Source organism: Poecile atricapillus, chromosome 12 (assembly GCF_030490865.1).
Source record: "Poecile atricapillus isolate bPoeAtr1 chromosome 12, bPoeAtr1.hap1, whole genome shotgun sequence".
Lineage (NCBI taxonomy): Eukaryota > Metazoa > Chordata > Aves > Passeriformes > Paridae > Poecile > Poecile atricapillus.
The window spans coordinates 14,211,444-14,230,436 of NC_081260.1; the positions used below are offsets into that span (position 1 = coordinate 14,211,444).

Genomic DNA, 18,993 nt, shown 5'->3' on the forward strand with positions numbered 1-18,993 from the left:
CATTCACCCTGGAGCCAAGCCCAGCCTGTCCTGGGGCAGGAGGTGATGCAAGCTGTATGTCTATCTTCCCCACTCCGTGGGGAATGAGTTACAGTTGTCTGTCTGTCCAGGACCACTCACAAAGTCCCCACAGGATCTCTCTGCCTTACTGGACATCTGTGTGCTTTTGGCTTGCAGGTCTCCCATGAAATCTTGCTGCAGCTGAGCAGCTCCTATATGGCCGCAGATGCTTATCCGCACCCCCTGGCTGACTTGGTGTGCCAGGGGGAGAGCAAGGATTTACACTCCTACTTTGAGCAGAGTGTCCAGAACCTGCTCAAAGAGTCATCAGAGAAATTCAAGGGGTGGCTGAGCACGCCAGGGCCTCTGAACACGGAGCTGTCCTGCAAAAAGGTAAATGCCACTGGGTGGAGGGGCTTGAGAACAGGGAAATGTGTATGGGTTGATGTCTCCAGTAGCCAGAGCAGGTCCCACCCCATCCCTTGCTAGCCAGCAGATGGGACTGTGCTGCTCTGTGGCAGTGGGAGCAGCGAAGCTGCTCAGGGGTTAGCACTGGGGGTCCTGTGGGACAGTCTGTGTGACCCTCACCTCGTGCCCTCAGGTTGGGGACGGGCACCCTCTGCGCCTGTGGAAGGTCTCCACGGACGTTGAGGCCCCTCCCGCCACGGTGCTGCACCGGGTGCTGCGGGAGCGTCACCTGTGGGACGAGGACCTGCTGCAGAGCAGGGTGGTGGAGGCGCTGGACAAGGACATGGAGGTGTACCACTACGTGACGGACAGCATGGCCCCGCACCCGCGCAGGGACTGCATGGTGCTCCGGTGAGGGCGGCGGGACCCACAGCGAGTTTGGGCTCAGTTTGGCTCTTCCCCTCTGCTCCAGCCCCATCTCCTCCTTCCTGGGCCTCGTGGGGTCCCACACTGGCCCATCCCGCTGTGGGCCCCGTGGTGACTCGTGCTCCGTCGCAGGCGCTGGCGCACGGACCTGCCGCGGGGAGCCTGCCTGCTCAGCTCGCTCTCGGTGGAGCACGACAAGGTGCCGGTGGAGGGAGGTGTCAAGGCCATCGTGCTGACGTCCCAGTACCTCATCGAGCCCAGTGCCATGGGCCGCTCCAGGGTGACCCACATCTGCAGGGCTGACCTCAGGTAACGGGACCCTCCGGATGGGGAGGGGATGGAGCAGCAGGATGTGCTGCTCTGTGATATTGTCAGTGCCTCTCCTGCCCACTCACCCCTCCTGACTCTTCCCTTCTCCAGGGGCCGGTCTCCCGAGTGGTATAACAGGGTATTTGGCCACCTCTGTGCCATGGAGCTGGTGAGGATCCGAGACTCTTTCCCAGCCCTGAGTCCCAACGGCCCCGAGACAAAGATTTGAGGCACCAGGAAGATGCTCTGTCCTTTCAGACTTGGACTTGCCAGTGGATCTGGACTGGGGCTCTCAGAAGGAAGCACAGTGTGGTGCAGTGCCCGTGGAGAGGAGACAGAGGCACATATTTATAAATGTCCTTTCACCCCGGGCTGGGCAGTCCTGTGCCACGGCCCGGGTGCTGTGGGGCAGGGTGGCCACAGAGGGGAAGCCGTGGTGTCCCACAGGAGAGGTGGGGGAGCAGAGGGAAAGAGTGGCCATGGGGTGACCCTTAATGCAGCCTGTGGCAGGAGCTGGAGCCCCTCACACAAGCCAGGAGCAACAGCAGGGGTGAAGGAGCGTGGAGTGAGGCAGGAGGAGCGAGCGGAGAAAACGGGACCGTGTCCGCAGGTCGCAGCACAGGGTCGGGAAGTGGAGGGAGGGCAGTGAAGGGGGATTGTGTGTGGTGTCACCCAGTGGGGACAGCCAGGGAGTCACTGTGCTAGTGGAAGAGGCTGCTGTTCTGGGAGGAGGGGGCTTCACGTAGATACAGAGGTACAGCTTACGTGCCAACCTGTCAAGGGGCAGATGGAACCTGTTGCAGCATTGGTGCTGAATTCATGGAAGAAGCAGCCCTGTACTCCTGTGCCTTGCTCTTTCTTGGCTAAAAGCCCTCTCTCTGCACTGTGTGTCACTGGGAGGAGGGGTGGATGGACCACGTTCCAAGCCAAGGCCATCCCTGAACCCGCTGACCCATTATTTGTGTGGGGCAGGACATGGCTGGAGCCCTGGAGCAGCTGTGCTCAAGTGGGAAGGGGCAATGCCTGAAAGAGGCATCGAGGTGGGGAGAGACTTCCCAGACCAGCTCCCCCTTTGTGCTGCCCTCAGTGTTGAGGGCTGTACCCAGAGGGAGCAGGGATGACAGGAGGGGCAGCTGTTTGGGATTCACCCCTCTTTGGGCAGCTACACGTGGCTCATGTGCACCTACTCCCTGCAGAGACATCCGTTCCCCTTTCCACCCTTCCTTCCCTTCATGAAGGAGCTGCTCACCAGAGCTGTCAGCACCCAGAAGATGACCTGGTTTCTCCATTGAGGCAGGGACCCAAATTCCCAGACGTCGTTCCAACTGGAAGGCAACACGACCCACGAGCTGGAGACCCCCAGTGTCAGTTTGGCCATGACTGTCTGTCTGTCTTTTGGTAAAAAAAAAAGCACAAATCAGCCTCTAGTCTGTGTTTTTATATATATATGTATTTTATATATATATATATAAAAATATAACTAACATGTGGGGGAGTGAAATTTCTCCTGATATTTTTTTTAAAGTGTTTCTTTTTTTCTATCTATAAATACTTGTACAGGTGGAATATTAATATATAACTCTGGTGGCAGAGCTCAACACCAGGTGATGCTCACTTAGAGCCGGGTATTTTGTATTTAAGGGACTTTTGTTTTGTATCATATGAAACTGCAGCAGTTGTTTGACTTGGATTGGAGGAGCCATTGGAGCTTTGGATTGGGGCTGCTCTTCCCATCTGTGCAATTAATAAAGTACTAACAAGATCTGCTGGCTGATGAGGAAACCTGTGCTCAGGGCACTGCAACAGCCCAGTGCTGAGCAATGTGTGCCCTTGGGGCAGCCCCTGCATGGGTGAGGAGACTCAAATCCAGCATTTCCCACATCCAGCTGTGCTCCAGAGCCTTGCCAGGGTTTGGGGTTCTCCTGGCATTGCCACCTGCAGCAGGGAGAGCACCTTGAGGAGGAAGATGAGCGTCCAGCTTCGGTGATGCTGATGAAGAGGAACCACATTGTGCTGTTGAATTCCCTGGAGCAGATACCTCTCGCTGCTGTTTTGGAAGTAGTGATGGGAATGGGGTGGAACATGCTGGGGTAGATGAAGATGATGGTGATGAGAGCTGCAAGATTAAAGCCTGGAGAGGAAAAAAACCCTCTCTCAGCTTGGTTAAAGTGTGGGATTGGCAGCTGCAGGACTGCTCTGGCTTTTAGCACTAATGGGCAGAGACACTGGGGCAGCCCTGGCTCATCCCATATCCACCCATGGCCAGGGCTCCAGCACTGGGATGGAGTGTGTACCCTCTCCATCCTGGGATGGAGGCCAAGCTGGCAGCTCATCTTCCAGGGCCCCAGCAGGGTGGCAGCACTGCACTGATGGAGGGGTGTGTGAGCTCTCAGGCTCCCCACTCCCACAGGGAACCCTGTCCTGCCCCACATCGTCCCTATCCTCAGGTCCCAAGTCCCCAGTGGATTGAAGGAAGAGGTTCCCCAGCCCTCTGCATGATTCTGTGCTGGGTGCAGACACTAAATAACACCCCAAAGCCTCTGCAAAGCTGGCTGGAGCCATCCCAGCCATGCTCCCAAATCCACCTCTGCTCAGCACCATCAGCTGATCAGTTCAAGAGTGTTTTCCTCCAACCCCTGCTTTGCAGACACTAACATTTAAAATCAATTTCTTATTGAAATCCTCCAAGTTTCATTAACAGATTTATGTTTTTTCCCTGCACATTGTTACAGATTAATCTTTTAAAACCTTATAAAAGCCAATCCCTGTAACTTAGCAAACCCCTGCACTGGGAGATGATTGCAGAGCAGCAATGCCAGGCTCAGTTTGGCTTAATTAGAGATAAAAGGAGAGAAAATCATTCCTTATTAGCCAGTCAGGTAGAAGCTGTACTGTATTTAGAGTGCAAACAGCCCAATTACAGGGAGGAACATGCACAGTTGTCTTTCATTACAGGTACTTGAAAATGTGTATCTGGGGAAAATTAATGATTCTCTCCTTCCAAAGAGAAGCTGCAGCCATCCCAGCTGGCTGTGAGGCCCATCCCTGGCACAGGAGTGATGCTTGCCCAGCCTGACCATTTGCCCATCCCTGGGATCCTTGGGCTGTTGCCTCAGCCCTGGCAGAAGGATCTTTAAAGGCATTGCTCAACCACAGCTCTCAGTGCACAGGTAGCACCTGGCTGGTGGAGTCTGCCTGCCCCCACCCCGTGTGCACCTTCACAAATGCACCTCACTCTGTACCACACCTGTGCCAGGACAGGCCCCCCTGCCACTCTGCAACTTCTTTGTGTGCAGAATGTTCCCCTTGCCCTACATCAGCCCCAGCCAGGAGAGACCCTCTTCTCCCAGGGGATTTAAGCAGTATCTTCATGCTGGGGGGCTTCCAGTAGGCTGGAGTAACTTTCTCAGGGGATGGAGTGAGCTGGTTTCTCTTCCCACACTCAGATTGGGCTTTTAACCCCAGGCAGTAGCTCAGCACCACAGCCACTCACTCCCACCACCCCCCATGTGTGCCTGAGAATGGGAAAGAAAAGGGAAACTTTGTGGGTTGAGATAAGAACAGCTTAGCAATTAATACAAAATATGATTATAATGGTAATGAAGAGAGAGAAATAAAAATGCAGGAGAAACAAGTGATGCCCAGTGCAATCACCCACCCCCTGCTGTCACAGCATCTCTACACTCTGGTTGTATTTCTCAACATGAGCTTTGTTAGTGGTCCAAGAATTTCCCACCCTTTGGCAGCAGTCCTTGTCCAGCTCCTGGGATTGCATCTCCTCCCAAGCCTAGGGTAATGTAGGGCTGTTGGACACCTCCCCACACGGGTTCAGCCTCTGGGCTGTGCAGCCCAGCAAATGTTACAGACCCCGAGGGGCTCGGGAAGGCTTGTGCAACCTCATGGCAGAGATTCATATCCCGGGATTTCGAAGGTGTGACCTCCATGGCAGAGCTCTGCAGTCATGTCCCAGGCACGGCCATGCAGGCCCCTTCCCACCGGGGTAATGTGGTGTTTGAGCAAACCAAGCCAGCTTTTCCTTTTGATTTGTTTGCCACTGGGATGATCCCTCAGTTCTCACTCAGGTCTGGCTTCCCTGGAGCCTTTTACCCCCTCTCTGGATGAAGACCACTCCACCTGCCCAGCCTGGCAGTCACACAAGCAGGCACTCTGATTTCAGCATTCCTCAGAACAGATATTGTCTGGCCATGGACATCATGGGAATTCAGGCATCCTCACTGACTGACTCCACTGACAGAGATTTGGGACAAAACCATTCATTTTTGCATAAAAGAATGGCCAGCTGGCACCTTGACAGACACAGCTCTTCTTGGGATCAGACACTCAGCTTGGAGAAGGGCCTGCCATGTGTCCTGTGGGATGGTGAGTGGTCCCAACAGGAATCCCGAGGGATCAGCCCACTTCAGAACACAGATTATCCATCTGCAGCTGCCACGAAGCACCTCATTGGACTCTGCATTCCTTTTCTGTTCTCAGATGTAGAAGAAGATCCTTCAGGCAGAACAGAGATGGAAGTGGGCAAATGGAAGGTAACACTGCTTTAACTGGGACTTTGAAAGTTAAAAAAGGAACCCAGGCAGAATCATGCTGGAAACACTGGACAAATCTGACCAGATCCTGTAGGTAAGTGAAGTCAGACAGTCCTCGTGGCAAGGGGTGCTGAAAGAAGCAGGAGAACAAGTCTTGGAAGCAGGGATGGTTTAGTGGTACAGCTACAAACCAGGATGGAAGGATACTTGGGCAAGGTGCTCAGAGGATGATGCTCCAGCTCTCCTTTTAGTGACAGTCACTGTGTCAGCCCTGTGGTTTTTAAATGGAATGAGGATGCCCAGAAAATCCCTTGGTGTGGTTGCAGGGGTCTGCAGGGGATCCTGATCCTCGCCCAGCTGGTCCATCCTCAGGGCACCTGGCTGCTGCAGCCAGAGCTGGGGCAGCGCTGAGGCACTCCCAGGGCACATCTATGGTAACAAGGTGATCCTGTCCCCAAGTGCAATTCATTCTTACAACATCCTGTTTCTGCTGGGGGCTATGAGAGGTTTTCTAGGGCAGGAACACTTCACATCACCTGCTGAAGCTGTGTGTGCTATGGGACAGCTGGCAGGCAAGCTGCCCTGGCCCTGCCCTGCTCTCGCTGTTCCCTCAGTGCCTCTAGAAAAGGCAGTTCCACCGTGGGTGCTCTCCCAAAGGTGCTGCTGCCTCTGCAGCCCAGCCAGGAGCTGGTGGCATTTCATGTTTCTTCCCAAATTATCCAGGATTTTTACTGTGTCTCATCAAACCCATTTGTCACACAGTGGGAGTTTATCACACTTGTTATTTTATCAATATAATTAAACAACCCCCTACCAAACAAAACCCACCCCAAAGTGAGCGCCACAATCTCTGGTTCCAACTGAGATATCTCCATGAAGCACAACCCCTCCCTGGAAAACCTGCTTGTCCCAGAAACTCCCCTAGCATCCCAGCCCCAACCCCAGATGTAGAAGCAGCATTTGCAATAATAATCAAACCTTCAGCAAACATCATTAGTAACAACTTTCCAATGAGCAGAAATAATTACAGGTAATTGCTCTGTGGACAGCCAGGCAGGGAACACTATTTTCTCCATGTTAAACAAGAAAACACAAGTAGGAAAAGAAAAGCACCAAAGGGCAAAAATTGCTGTTTAAGGCTACAGAATGAGGAGAGACACCCACTCTGACTCTCCACCACCTCCTGCTTGGCTGGCTTTGTGCAGGGGCCTGAAGCCACAGCTCCAGGAGCTTTGGCATTCCCGAGGCTGGGATCTGGAGGCACAGATGGCTCCATTTGCCTTGTCACTGTGTCCCTGGTGTCCTGACCCAGCAGGACATGGCACCCCCGTGTTCCCCTGTCCCTTGGCTGGGACTCAGTCACCCACACCAGGCTGTTGTGGAACACCTCGGGAGAGTGACACTAAACTGGTGGCAGCTTAGGGCGCTGTGGGGAGCGGATTATGCAGATGAGGACATCCGCTTTAATGGCATTCCAAGATTTTTAGTCAAATTTAATTACCTTCCTTCTTCCCCCTCTCTGTGCCTGTCCCTGATCAAATTAAAACAAACAACCCCCAGCAGAGTGTTTGTGACAGGAATCGTGTTGGAGACTAATTAAAACCTGACGATTGTCACCGTGACAAGCCTGGCAGCCGGCCGCGACAGGCTGGGGTGGGGACAGGGCAGGAGGCACAGGGAGAGAGACAGGGAGGTGGCATGGGGACAGGGACAGGGCAGACAGCACAGGGACAGGGACTGGGACTGGGATAGGGCAGGTGGCATGGGGACAGGGACAGGGACAGGGCAGGTGGCATGGGGACAGGGACAGGCAGGTGGCATAGGGATGGGGATGGGGCAGGCAGGACAGGGACAGGGACACGGCAGGTGGCACAGGGACGGGGAAGGTGGCATGGGGACAGGGATAGGGACAGGAACAGGAACGGGGCAGGTGGCACGGAGACAGGGACAGGGATAGGGGCAGGAACATGGATGGGGCAGGTGGCATGGGGACAGGGACAGGGACAGGGACAGAGATAGGGATAGGGATAGGGACAGGAACAGGGTTGGGGCAGGTGGCATGGGGACAGGGACAGGAACAGGGACAGGGATAGGGGCAGGAACAGGAACAGGGATGGGGCAGGTGGCATGGGGACAGGGACAGGGCAGGTGGCACGGCCCGCTCGGCACTGGCAGCTCATTATCCGCAGGCTCCTGATCCTGTGTCACGGCTCCTGCCGGTGCCGTGGCTGCCGGGGAGGGCCCCACAAGGGGAACACAATTCCTTCTGTGATAATTTACCGGGCTGATTAATAAACCCACGTGGCACCTTCCACGGGGTGCTGTGGGTGAGGGCTGTGTGGGAGCTGCCCTGCCATGCCATGGAGCCAGGGAGGGGACAGCGAGGCTGAGCACCCTGTCACACATCTGTCCCCTTTAGAGAGGTGGGCCTGGGCACATGGGCGCTCAGCTGGTCCTGGCAGCTCCCCTCAGCACAGCACAGCTCCCTCCACCCCAGCCCAGCGTGGGTTTTGTCTTCTTGCCCTGCTTCCCCTTCCCAGCAAAGCTCCAGATTTGACCTTTGTGTGGAGAAACCCCCACTGTGATCTCCTGAGGATTTTTTCTTTTTCCCTGTGGTTTCCAATCCCACTGAGACCGAGTTGGCTGCTCTGGTTCCCTGTTCCCCTGGCCACACAGGTCCAGCCAGCCCTGGGAGGATGGATGGATGGATGGATGGATGGATGGATGGATGGATGGATGGATGGATGGATGGATGTTTGCAGGCGCTGCTTGGCTGAGCAGTGGGAGGGAACGATCTCCCTGTGATGAACCAGCTGTGACCCAACCCCTCGCAACCTCTTGTTATGGCATCGATGAAGTCACTAAATGATCCCTTGTTCATATTCCCGTAAATCAATAGGTCCTGGCGCTGTAACACACTGGCTGGTTCCAGTATTTTAGTTGGGATAGTCCTCAAGGGGAGCTGGGCTTGTTAATTAAATCCATCTAATCAATCTGGCCTGGAAGGGCACCGGTTATTTATTCATCAGAGGCTGCGCTGTGCAGCCCAGGCGATCTGAAAGGCAGTAAATAAACATGGAAATGAAAAGCTGAGGCAGCAGAGTTTGCCTGCGCCTGGGAGACTTCAGAGTTGGGTCAGATAATATAGGATCACATGTTTAATTTAACAAAATCCAATAAAAAGTGCACCTGGATTGAACAAAATCCCTGGGATGGGGGAGCCGCCAGGGCTGACGTGGGATGAGCCCCCGGGGATCAGGGTGTGCCCAACCGTGTCCACACACCCAGGAGGGCAGCACCAGGCTCAGGCATTCCTGAAGCAGCTTCCCATGGATTGTCCTGCTCAGCCCTCTGTGCTGCCGAGGAACTCACAGCACGGCGGGCCTCACGTGTTCCCGGGAAGTTAATTACAAAGAAAGCCTTCCAGGAACTCGGGAAGAGGAAAATTTGAACTGATGGATGAGAAAACAAAGGACGGCGATATGTCACTTTTCAGCTCGTGGTTTGCAGAATTGTTCCCTGCTCTAGTGTGAAATGCTGAGGGAACCGAGCTGCCGGGACAGGATGAGCTCCCTCCCATCCCTCCCAAGCCTGGTTTTGCCATTGTTGGAAACCAGAGTTATTTCAATATTGTTGTGAATGCAAAGAACTGCAAATCAGGGCTGAATAAAATAGAACTGCTCTGAGTGGGGCGTGTGTGAACCCTTGGTCCCTTGGGTTTGCTGTCTCTTACAGCTTGAAGAGATGAGATATCCCTTTTTCTGGCTTGGTTTTCATGCACAAAAGCCTGGATTAACCTCCACGGTGTTGGGATTGCCCAAGAGCTTTTCCAGAGCAAAGGCAGAGGGTTCCTGAGGAGTGAGGGCTGGAACCCTCTGTCCAGCAGACTCTGGGAGTTTTCACCAGCCCTGGAATGATGCTCCTGCTGCAGGCAGTGCCTGAGGGATTTGTGGACTGATGGCACAGCTTAATACCGGGGATGGGAGTGGAAATGTGGGTCAGGGACCCACAGGGAGGACAGGAGGAAGATGAGGCATCAGTGTACCTGTGCAAAGAGACCTTCTTGCACCTCTGCAGGGGTAGAGGAGAGACATCTGGAGTGGTTGGATGGGGAAGATGAGGAAAACCTGACAGAACACAAGCATGGGAAGAAGGACTGGGGAAGAGTGTGACAGACACAGCAGATCAGAGACCAGCTCCAGCTGGACCATGGTACAGGTTTGAGGCTGAGACCTCCATGCACAGGAATGTTCAGAGCTGGAGTTTGCTCCCAGCTGCTTTCCACACCCTTGGGTGACTCTCAGAGGGAGGAGGCTCCCCTGAGACATTGAGGGCAGGGGGTAGGAGGAGGCCTTGGCACTCCCCTGGGTGGTCTAAGCCAGAGTCTGTAGGGAAAAAGATCATTCAAGTTTGGGTGGGTGCTGAGGCTGAGTGGCACAGGATTAGCCTGTAAATAATAATTAATGGATATGCAAAGCTGAGGAGAAGGGTTTGTTCCACTGCAGCTCCCTCTCATTGTGAGCACTCTGATTCGGATGTTGCTCCACCACGGAGTCATTTTCCCAAAGCCCCAGACACCTGTAACCTGGGAAACTTCTGCAAAGGCATGCTCTGCCCACATTTTGTGAGTGCACAGCCACAAGGAACAAGAACGCTTTGGGAACAGCTGCTGTGGAGGGGGACAGCTCGAGACAGCAGGAAGGTGCCCTCAGCCTCCTCCTCCTGCTCCCTGGGATGCGTTGGGCTGGTAAGAGCCTGCAGCTCTCCCTCCCTCATCGGACACAGCAGCATCAGCCACAGGCCGTGGGCAGGGTGGGGACAGGTCCCTGCAGGGCCAGGGCAGGGCTCTGGGATCCCCGAGGGGACTTCTGCTGGGGGGGCAGAGGCCAGACCTGCCTGAGCTCCCCACCCCCTCACCAGCTCCTGCATCCCCCTGGAGCTGGCTCGGCTCCTGTGGTACCTGCAGTTTTCTCCTTCTGCTTTCCTGGGAGCTTGTGATGGAGCTCTAATGATAGGAACACAAACTATTAAGTGGTTTCAGTCATGAAGAAAGAAGCAGGGTTTGCATCCAGGTTTGGTCTAATCCAGTGTTTTTCTGAGCTGGTTTCTCCCCCTTCATCCCAGACTCCTGGTGATTCACCACGACCTCATTACTTCTGAGTTAACACAACGCACTTGGCTGCTGGTAGATGGTTTATTAATTCTGGACTTGTTCCCGAGAAGATGTGTCCTATCTAGAGACAAAATGCTTTTATCATGTGTCCCAAGATTCTGGCCAACCCCTTTGGTCTCCAAGCTTGCCTGGGGTGAGGATGAGAGCACGAGGAACGATAAATATGATCTTTCTGACAGTTTTTCCTCTGAGGATCAGAAAGCCCAGACACACCTGCCCGAAGGGTGCCCTGGGCAGGGGATGGGGAGGAGATGGTTCATCAGTGTCAAAACAAAAAGCACAGGAGCTGTGTCCTGTTACCGGGATGAGCACAGCACATTTCCCAACACAACGTGTTCCCAAAATCCCTGAATGGAAAATCCATAGGCCTGGAAATGAGTGCATTTGTTCTCTCGCTGTCTCCATTGTTAGCTGGAGGAGCAGCTAACAGAGTGTGTCTTCTCTGGGGGCTGCAGCAGGAAGACAGATGGTGAGAGTGACTCCAGCTGTCAGTCCCTGGAGATGTGTGGAGGAATCAGTGTTTGACATCTGATTTAGCTCTGTTCCCTCCTCAAGTCACCACCGTCCCTGGCTCCGAAAGACGTGTGTGCTTCTGAGATGGTTAAATTAAACTTCACCCAACGGAGGGGCACGTGCTCAGCTCCTCAGAAATGTCAGCTGGCAGCTCGTCACCAGGAACCAATGGATCTGGGCTCACTCCCTGGAATCTGGGTGTCTGCTCCTTCTCCTGGCAGGGCAGAGTCACACTGGCCCGGGGGAGGATTGGCAGCCAAACCAAGCAGGCAGAAACGGGCATGAACAGCTTCTGGGAAACGGAGAGCACTGGGGAGCATCCCCTTTCCAGGGCTGGCTCCAGAGTGGGGACAAGCCAAAGGGAGCCCTGCTTAGGGGACAGACTGTGTTACCCGGTGAGGGGACACCCGAAAAGCAGAAACGCTGGAGAGGAAGAGGAGGAGGAGGAGAAGGAGGAAGAGACAACCATTACATGAGAATCCCCATTTGTATGGAGAGGGAGTATGGTCCAGGGCTGTAACATGTCCCAGATGAGGTGGGAAGGGCTCAGCAGAGCATGAGTCACTGCAGGAGAAGGGAGAGCAGCTGTCTGATAAGAGGTGAAGCAACTCCCTGTGGCTGGTTAATCTTCCTTCACTGACTCTGCCAGTGGAGCTTTACACAAGGCTTGGTGACCCCAGCATTCAACCCCCTCCCTTGGCTGCTGGACAGCGCTTGTGTCCCTCCTGGGCACGTGGCAACGAGGCTCTGGTGCCCACAGAGAGTGTGGGGCAGGGAGACATGAGAGCTGCCTCTGGAGACTCCAGGAGGTTCTGTTTCCAGCACAGATAGGACCCATCCCATCCCCACTGACACGAGAAGCTTAAAGTAAGGGACACCTTCCACTACCCCAGATTGCTCCAAGCCCTGTCCAGCCTGGCCTTGGACACTTCCAGGCATGAGACAGCCACAGCTTCCCTGGGAAATCCATGCCAGGGCCTTGCCACCCTCTGAATAGTCTCAGTCCTCTCTCTCTCATCTCCCCCAGTGTTTCAGCGTCTCTCTCCCATCCTGCTCATCGTTCTTCCCTCCTGGTGACCCTCGTCTGTCTCGAGCTGCTGTGGGTCTGTCTGTATGTCTGGGCAGGGCTCCTTGCTGGATGTGTGTCCCTCTGTGAGTGTGGCTGTGGGTCTGTCCGTGGGTGCCGGTCTGTCAGTAGGTCTGTCTGTGGGTCTGTCCGTGGGTCTATCCATGGGTCTGTCCCTGGGTCTGTCCATGGGTCTGTCCCTTGGTCTGTCCGCAGGTCTGTCCGTGGGTCTGTCTGTGGGTCTGTCCGTGGGTCTGTCCCTTGGTCTGTCCACAGGTCTGTCCGTGGGTCTGTCCCTGGGTCTGTCTGCGGGTCTGTCCGCGGGTCTGTCTGCGGGTCTGTCCCTTGGTCTGTCCGTGGGTCTGTCCGTGGGTCTGTCCGTGGGTCTGTCCCTTGGTCTGTCCGCAGGTCTGTCCCTGGGTCTGTCCCTGGGTCTGTCCGCAGGTCTGTCCGCAGGTCTGTCCGTGGGTCTGTCCGTGCCCGGAGCCGCCGCGCGGGGGCAGGCTCAGACCGCGGGAGGAGAGCGGGGCCGGGCTCTCGCTCCTCTGGGAACATCTCCTGGATGGAGGCGAAGCTCTCCTGGAGCAGGGGGAACCCCACGGGCTGCGCTGTCCTCAGTGGGGTCCGCAAGCTCTCTTGGGAGCGGTGGGACAAGGAGCTGTGAATCCGAACAGGGCTAAAGGGAACCAATGCACCGGGGATGAGCTCCCGACTGCCGGGGCAAAGGGGTGAACTTGGAGGGTGACAGGACAGGGGAGGCACGGGCAGAGGATGGGCCCCACGAGGTGTGAGGGCACGAGTGAGTGCAGAGAGGGACCTGCACTGGGAGAAAGTCACCAAACTGCTCCCAGACTCTCTGTCTGAGCTGGGGGTTCTGTTTGTGTCCGTCCTGGAGGCAGAGCCAGGCCATGGGTGTGGATGTCCACACCTGCAGATCCCACAGGCAGACACTTCCAGAGTCCCTCCGGTGGGTGCTGCCAGGGGCCAGCACTTGCTCCTGCCAAGAGCATCCTCTTCTGTGTTTTCTGTTTTCTCCCACCTTGGGCTCATTCCCAGCCTGCCTCCCTCCCCGTGGTGTGTCCCACTGGAGACACCTGTGTGACAGCGGGATCCTTGTGCCGGGGTGTGGGGCTGGCACGGGCCCCACCTGCCACCGACATCCCTGCCTGGGCTGCCGTGGTTGCCGGGGCAATGGATGTGATGTGATAAACACAGGGAAATGAGGATGACGCCAGCAGGGAAAGGGCAGAATGGATTTTATTTCACGTTTATTGAAGCACAAATTGCCATAAGAACCAACTTCCTCAGGAGCAAACAAGGGAAGCTGGGCTGCATGGTCTCTCTCTGGGCTCTGAAACAGCCTTTCAGCCAACATCCCTGACCTGCTGCTTGAGCTGAGCTGCGGGTTTTCCATGGAATTGTCCATTTACATTTGGATCTCAGAGTGTTTGGGAAGGATCTGCCGGAAGGTGAGGCTGGGATGGCCGAGCAGGGCGTCTGCAGGGAGCTGCTCCCTTCTTCCTTGCCCTCCTTCCCTTCCAGGATGCACCACTGGAGCAGCATGGGAGGTGGGGAAGGAAATGTTGACCCCGAGGGGACAGGAGAGCTTTGCTGCCTCTGACCATGCGGGGAGGGAGCTCCAGCAGAGTTTATGATTGGTCTAACAGCAGATAAGGAGTAAAAAATCCCAGATTTTGCATCTACATTTGCACAAGCTCTGGTGATGTATTTTCATCTCTTTCTCCCACCTTGCTGCTCTGCAAGATGCAGTTGGAGAGACAAGGAAGACACTGAAAGGCTGGAGTGTATCCAGGGAAGGGAACGGAGCTGGGGAAGGGTCTGAAGCACCAGGAGTGGCTGAGGGAGCTGGGAGGGGTTCAGAGAAAAGGAGGCTCAGAGGGGCCCTTCTGGCTCTGCACAACTCCCTGCCAGGAAGGTGCAGCCAGGTCAGGATCGAGCTCTGCTCCCAGGGAAGAGGGACAGGATGAGAGGAAACAGCCTCAAGCTGTGCCAGGGGAGGTTCAGGTGGATATTAGGGATAATTTCTTCCCCAGAAGGGTGGTGAGGCACTGAGAGAGGCTCCCCAGGGCAGTGGTGGTGTCTCCATCCCTGGAGGGATTTAACAGATGTCCTCTGGAAGAGTTACAGCAAAGAAGTTTAGGGGAGATCAAGTACCTCGGAGATGAATTTCCATCTGTAGGTAACAGTAGCCCCATGGGCTGGTGCTCTCCGTGCATGCGTGTGCGTCCCCAGCACAGCCCCCAGCGCACAGATGGCTCCTGGCCGGAGCAGGGATGAGCCGGCAGTGGTAACGTTATCCTTGCTGCAGATGGAATTGCATTTACTGATATTCAGACCCAGGAGGGCCCATGTACAGCTCTCTAGTCTGATCTGCAGGGAAGGGAGGGCTGCTCCGAGTGGGAAGGCCAGCAGGAAAATGAGCCAAAGAATGCAGATCTGTACAAAGCCTTCCCAGGTACCCCACTCCACGCAGCTCCTGCTGTCCTGCTTCCAGGCCATCCCACTGCGGGTGAAATGGAGAAGCCCTTGAGGAATTTTAAAGTGTCTACAGGAAATACCTGAAACTCTGTGCAGCAGGAAATGGAAGTGGAGGAGGTTGAGTGGCCATGAGGGCCGGGACAATGGCCCAGAGCATCCTCAGTCTGCTGTGGCTGAGAATGTGGAGGGAAAGGGATTATCCACAGCTGGTGAAACAAAGGAAAAATATTTCCTTTAAGAGAAGGGGAAAGATCTTCTGCACTCACAGAATCCCTGGTTGGATAATCCTCTGAGGAGAGGGGAAATGTGCTGCTGGTGCTGAAGGGGATCATTTATGGGTGAAATTATTGGTGATTGATGTTTCCACTCAGCTGGATGAGAGCAGAAATCCATGGAGAAATGGAGGCAGAGGCCAGGAGACTTGGCTGTGCATCTTCTCCCCATGTCCTACTTCGTAAGGCTCTATTCCCAGCTCAGTTGCTCTTCGCCCTGAACCCTGCTCCAGCCACCCCAATGGATGGATGAGCTTGGAAGTGGCTCCAGCCTGCACAGGACATGTCCCACAGGCACTACCAGAATCCAGAGTCTCCAGAGATGTCCAGCTCTTCTGGCCACAAGACCCTCTTGAGACACTCTGTGGAGAACAGCCTTAGGAGGAGGAGGAGGAAGAGGAAGGATAAAGGGAGAAGGAACATGAACGATAGGAGGAGGAGGAGGAGGGCAGCAGGGTGAGGATGCACATCTGCTGTTGGGAGCCTGTTGGGATCTGAGCACCCCCTCGCCCTCTGGTCTCCTCATCAGTGACGAACACGTGCACCAAGGGCCACCGCAATGAAATATATATTTATAACAATCATCATTATTATTCTTTCATCAATTTTCTCTCCCGTGGATGGAGCCTGGCAGAGACTTCAGAGCAGGCAGAACTGCTAAAGCAGAAAGTAATGGTGCCCCCAGGACGAATAAACGGAGCACTTCAAACCAGCAGATGCTGCGGAAAGCCCCAGCGCAGGAAATATCTGCGGAATGAATCGGGAGCTTTATGGAGCTAGGAATGAAGGGCTGTAGGAAAGTTCACCAGCCCAAGATGGGAAGGAAAATAGGGAGGACCGGGAGCTGACACCTCCTAGTGTGGGGCTGGCACCCTGGGGAGTGGGGCTGGCACCTCAGGGTGTGGGTACTGGTGCGGGATGGAATCCCTTGGTTGTTTAAGGTCTGATGTCAGCCCTGATAGGAAAGACAAGCAGTTCCCGGCTCATGGGTGCCCCAAACCACCTGTGCAGGAACCAGCAGTTCAGAGGAACCCAGGAAAAGCTGAGGCATCCCAGATGGGCACAGGCTCAGCCCTGAGGAAGGAGGGAGAGCGCTCTGACAGGAACAGGAGCTGAGGAGCAATAACTGCAGCAGCATCCTCAGGACAATAGGAGGCCCCTGCTCCTGCCCCTCCTCACACTGTGCAGCTCCACTGATACCACAGTCCCAGCTCTGGCTTGGAGAGCTCTGGGCAGGGCCTCGGGAGATGGGACCCAAAGGACAGATGGCATCACTGACTGTGCACAGCCACTGCCACCACTGCTGCCCAGTGCCAGGAAAACACCCATAAATCAAGAAAACAAGGCTCCTGTCCTGAAAAGCCTTCAGACTCAGGCAATCCAGCAACAGCTGGGACAAAGACATTCCTGCATGTGCTGCTGAGGTTTGGCACGTGTCTCCTAGTTCCAGGTTGTTGTTTTTTTTTATAGTACATAATAAAATAATGTTCTATATTCTATATATTTTTATGGGCAGCGGGAGAGCAGTAGAGGGCAGGGACGGCAGGAGGCTGGCCAGGAGGAGGGAGGCTGGGGAAAAGAGTCTCCAGAGGAGCACCAAGGTGGGAAAGTACCCTGGAAGCAGGGCCTGAGTGGGGGCAGAGGTAGGGGACCAGCACCGGGAGGAGGGATGGGTCAGGTTCAGCATGGCCAGACCAGAGCAGGGGAAAGGAGGGGTGGCTGGAGAGGGGGCATAGCCATGGTCAGCTTTGCCCAGTGGGATGTGAGAGGAAATCCTGTGCTGTGGGCTGGGATGAGGCTGTCCCCTCCTGCAGCAAGAGCCAAGGCATCCGAGGGCTTTCTCATCCACATATGATGCTGTGTTCAGAGCCAGGAAAGCACAGAGGGATGGAAAGCTCTGATAAATCACCCTCAGCCCAGCTCTCAGCTCCCTCTGAGATGGCCACAGCTGGGACTGCTGCTGCCCGGCTCCAGCAGTGAGGAGGAGATGGCACCATGGCATCAGGGTGATGGCACCATGGCATCAGGGTGATGGCACCATGGCACAGAGGAAACGGCACCATGGCACAGAGGAGATGGCACCATGGCATGGAGGAGATGGCACCATGGCACAGAGGACATGGCACCATGGCACAGAGGAGATGGCACCATGGCATGGAGGAGATGGCACCATGGCACGGAGGAGATGGCACCATGGCATGGAGGAGATGGCACCATGGCACAGAGGAGATGGCACCATGGCATGGAGGAGATGGCACCATGGCATGGAGGAGCTGGCACCATGGCACAGAGGACATGGCACCATGGCATCAGGGTGATGGCACCACAGCTGTGGGAATTCCAAACACAGAAAGCTCTCAAAATCTTATAAATACAAGCTTAGATATAGACATGGATACAGGGTTTGACTTGAGGCCTTGGAGAAAGCTTCCAAACTTAAAATCATAAGTAAGAATGCAAGCCTAAATAGAAAGACATCAGGTTAAGTTGTAAGAAGTCTAAAGGTTTTAAAGATAAGATATAGAAGTAATTATAAAAGTAATAAGAAGTTTAAGGTATAATAAGTAGTTTTGTGTGTCACTGTATGATTGGGTAAGAAAGTCTGCACTGCGGCAGAGACGTATAGACCAAAATAATTAGTTATCGGTGTGAAAGTAGAAACATTCTTTTGTTGCATTAGTTTATTGGCTAAATAACTTTTAAAAGACCTCGTGACCACAGATCAAGAATATCTGGTGAATAAGGTGAAGACATACTTACTCCTTGATAAGACTAGAAGTAAATAAATAATCATGATTTGAAACATCTCCCTGTGATCCTGTCTCTCTCACGAAATCCTGACACAGACAAGTCCTTGGCTTTAGCCTGGGGGCACAGGAGACTGACCTTTCCCAGACAGCCACCCTTTGGTGGCCGAGGGAACATGAACCTGTGACAGCAAGACCTGAAAATTGGTTTTCAGGGAGCAAAATGTTTCTGGGGGCCGGAGAGCAAAGGGCTTTGGTGAGACAATTCAGTGTCACTTCTCTCCAGCGTCCCCAGGCCATTTGAGTGGTGGCCGCGTGCTGGGGCCTGCTCTGTCCCCAAGGCCCACAGCCATGTGGGTGCTATGGGGTTCATCTGCCGGGACAGGCAGGGCCGGGTGCGGAGCCAGCGCCCAGCTGGCACCCTTGGCTGCACGATGGGCCTCGTTAGATTCTTAACTTTTAAGATATTCGCTAACTTTACGGGTTCTTTCTTGGCCTAGAGTGGAAACTCGCCTGTGGGCCTGGTGGCGGCTGTGGCTGCCGGCGTGCCGGGGCCTGCTCCGCCGTGGGTGGCAGGGCCGTGGCCCGGAGCCCACCCCTCGTGCCAGGCGTGTTCCTGCAGCCCTTCCTGGGCCATCCCCAGGTGATTCTTTCTCTTTGCTCCCTGCCCCTGGGGCAGCTCCAAGCCTTTGATTCCAAAGGCTTGTCAGGACACTTCAGCAGCTCCAGAAGATGCATGTAAACACAGCGATTAAAAAATGCGGTTCCAGGGGCTGTGCTGAGGCTAAAAATGGCACTGAGGTAGCCCAGAGAGAGAGAGGGGGGTGCCACAATATCTATTTTTCAAGACGCCCAGGAGCTCACACCATCAGTGGGCACATGGTCATGGGGGCACAGCTGGGGATGTGGAAGGGGGCAAAGACCTGAGGATGACTCACCCCCAGAAGACATCAGTGAGGAGAATGTGTTGCTGTAGGGCCCAGGGAAGATTCTCTGACTGTTCAGGAAGGAAGGAGCCATTTTTAGATAAAGT

The 18,993-nt window shown here is 54.8% G+C and overlaps 1 protein-coding gene across 4 annotated transcripts in view; it reads left to right on the forward strand.

The window, feature by feature from the left end:
* Positions 1-2,905, forward strand: part of STARD8 (StAR related lipid transfer domain containing 8) — a 41,905-nt gene extending 39,000 nt beyond the window's left edge. For all 4 annotated transcript variants that reach the window (XM_058848246.1, XM_058848249.1, XM_058848247.1 and 1 more), the window contains 4 exons: positions 178-393; positions 602-819; positions 967-1,143; positions 1,255-2,905. In XM_058848246.1, coding sequence (XP_058704229.1) covers positions 178-393; positions 602-819; positions 967-1,143; positions 1,255-1,372 — 729 coding nt within the window. In that variant the 3' untranslated portion in view covers positions 1,373-2,905. The remainder of the gene's footprint in view (positions 1-177; positions 394-601; positions 820-966; positions 1,144-1,254) is intronic.
* The last annotated feature ends 16,088 nt before the right edge of the window (positions 2,906-18,993 follow it).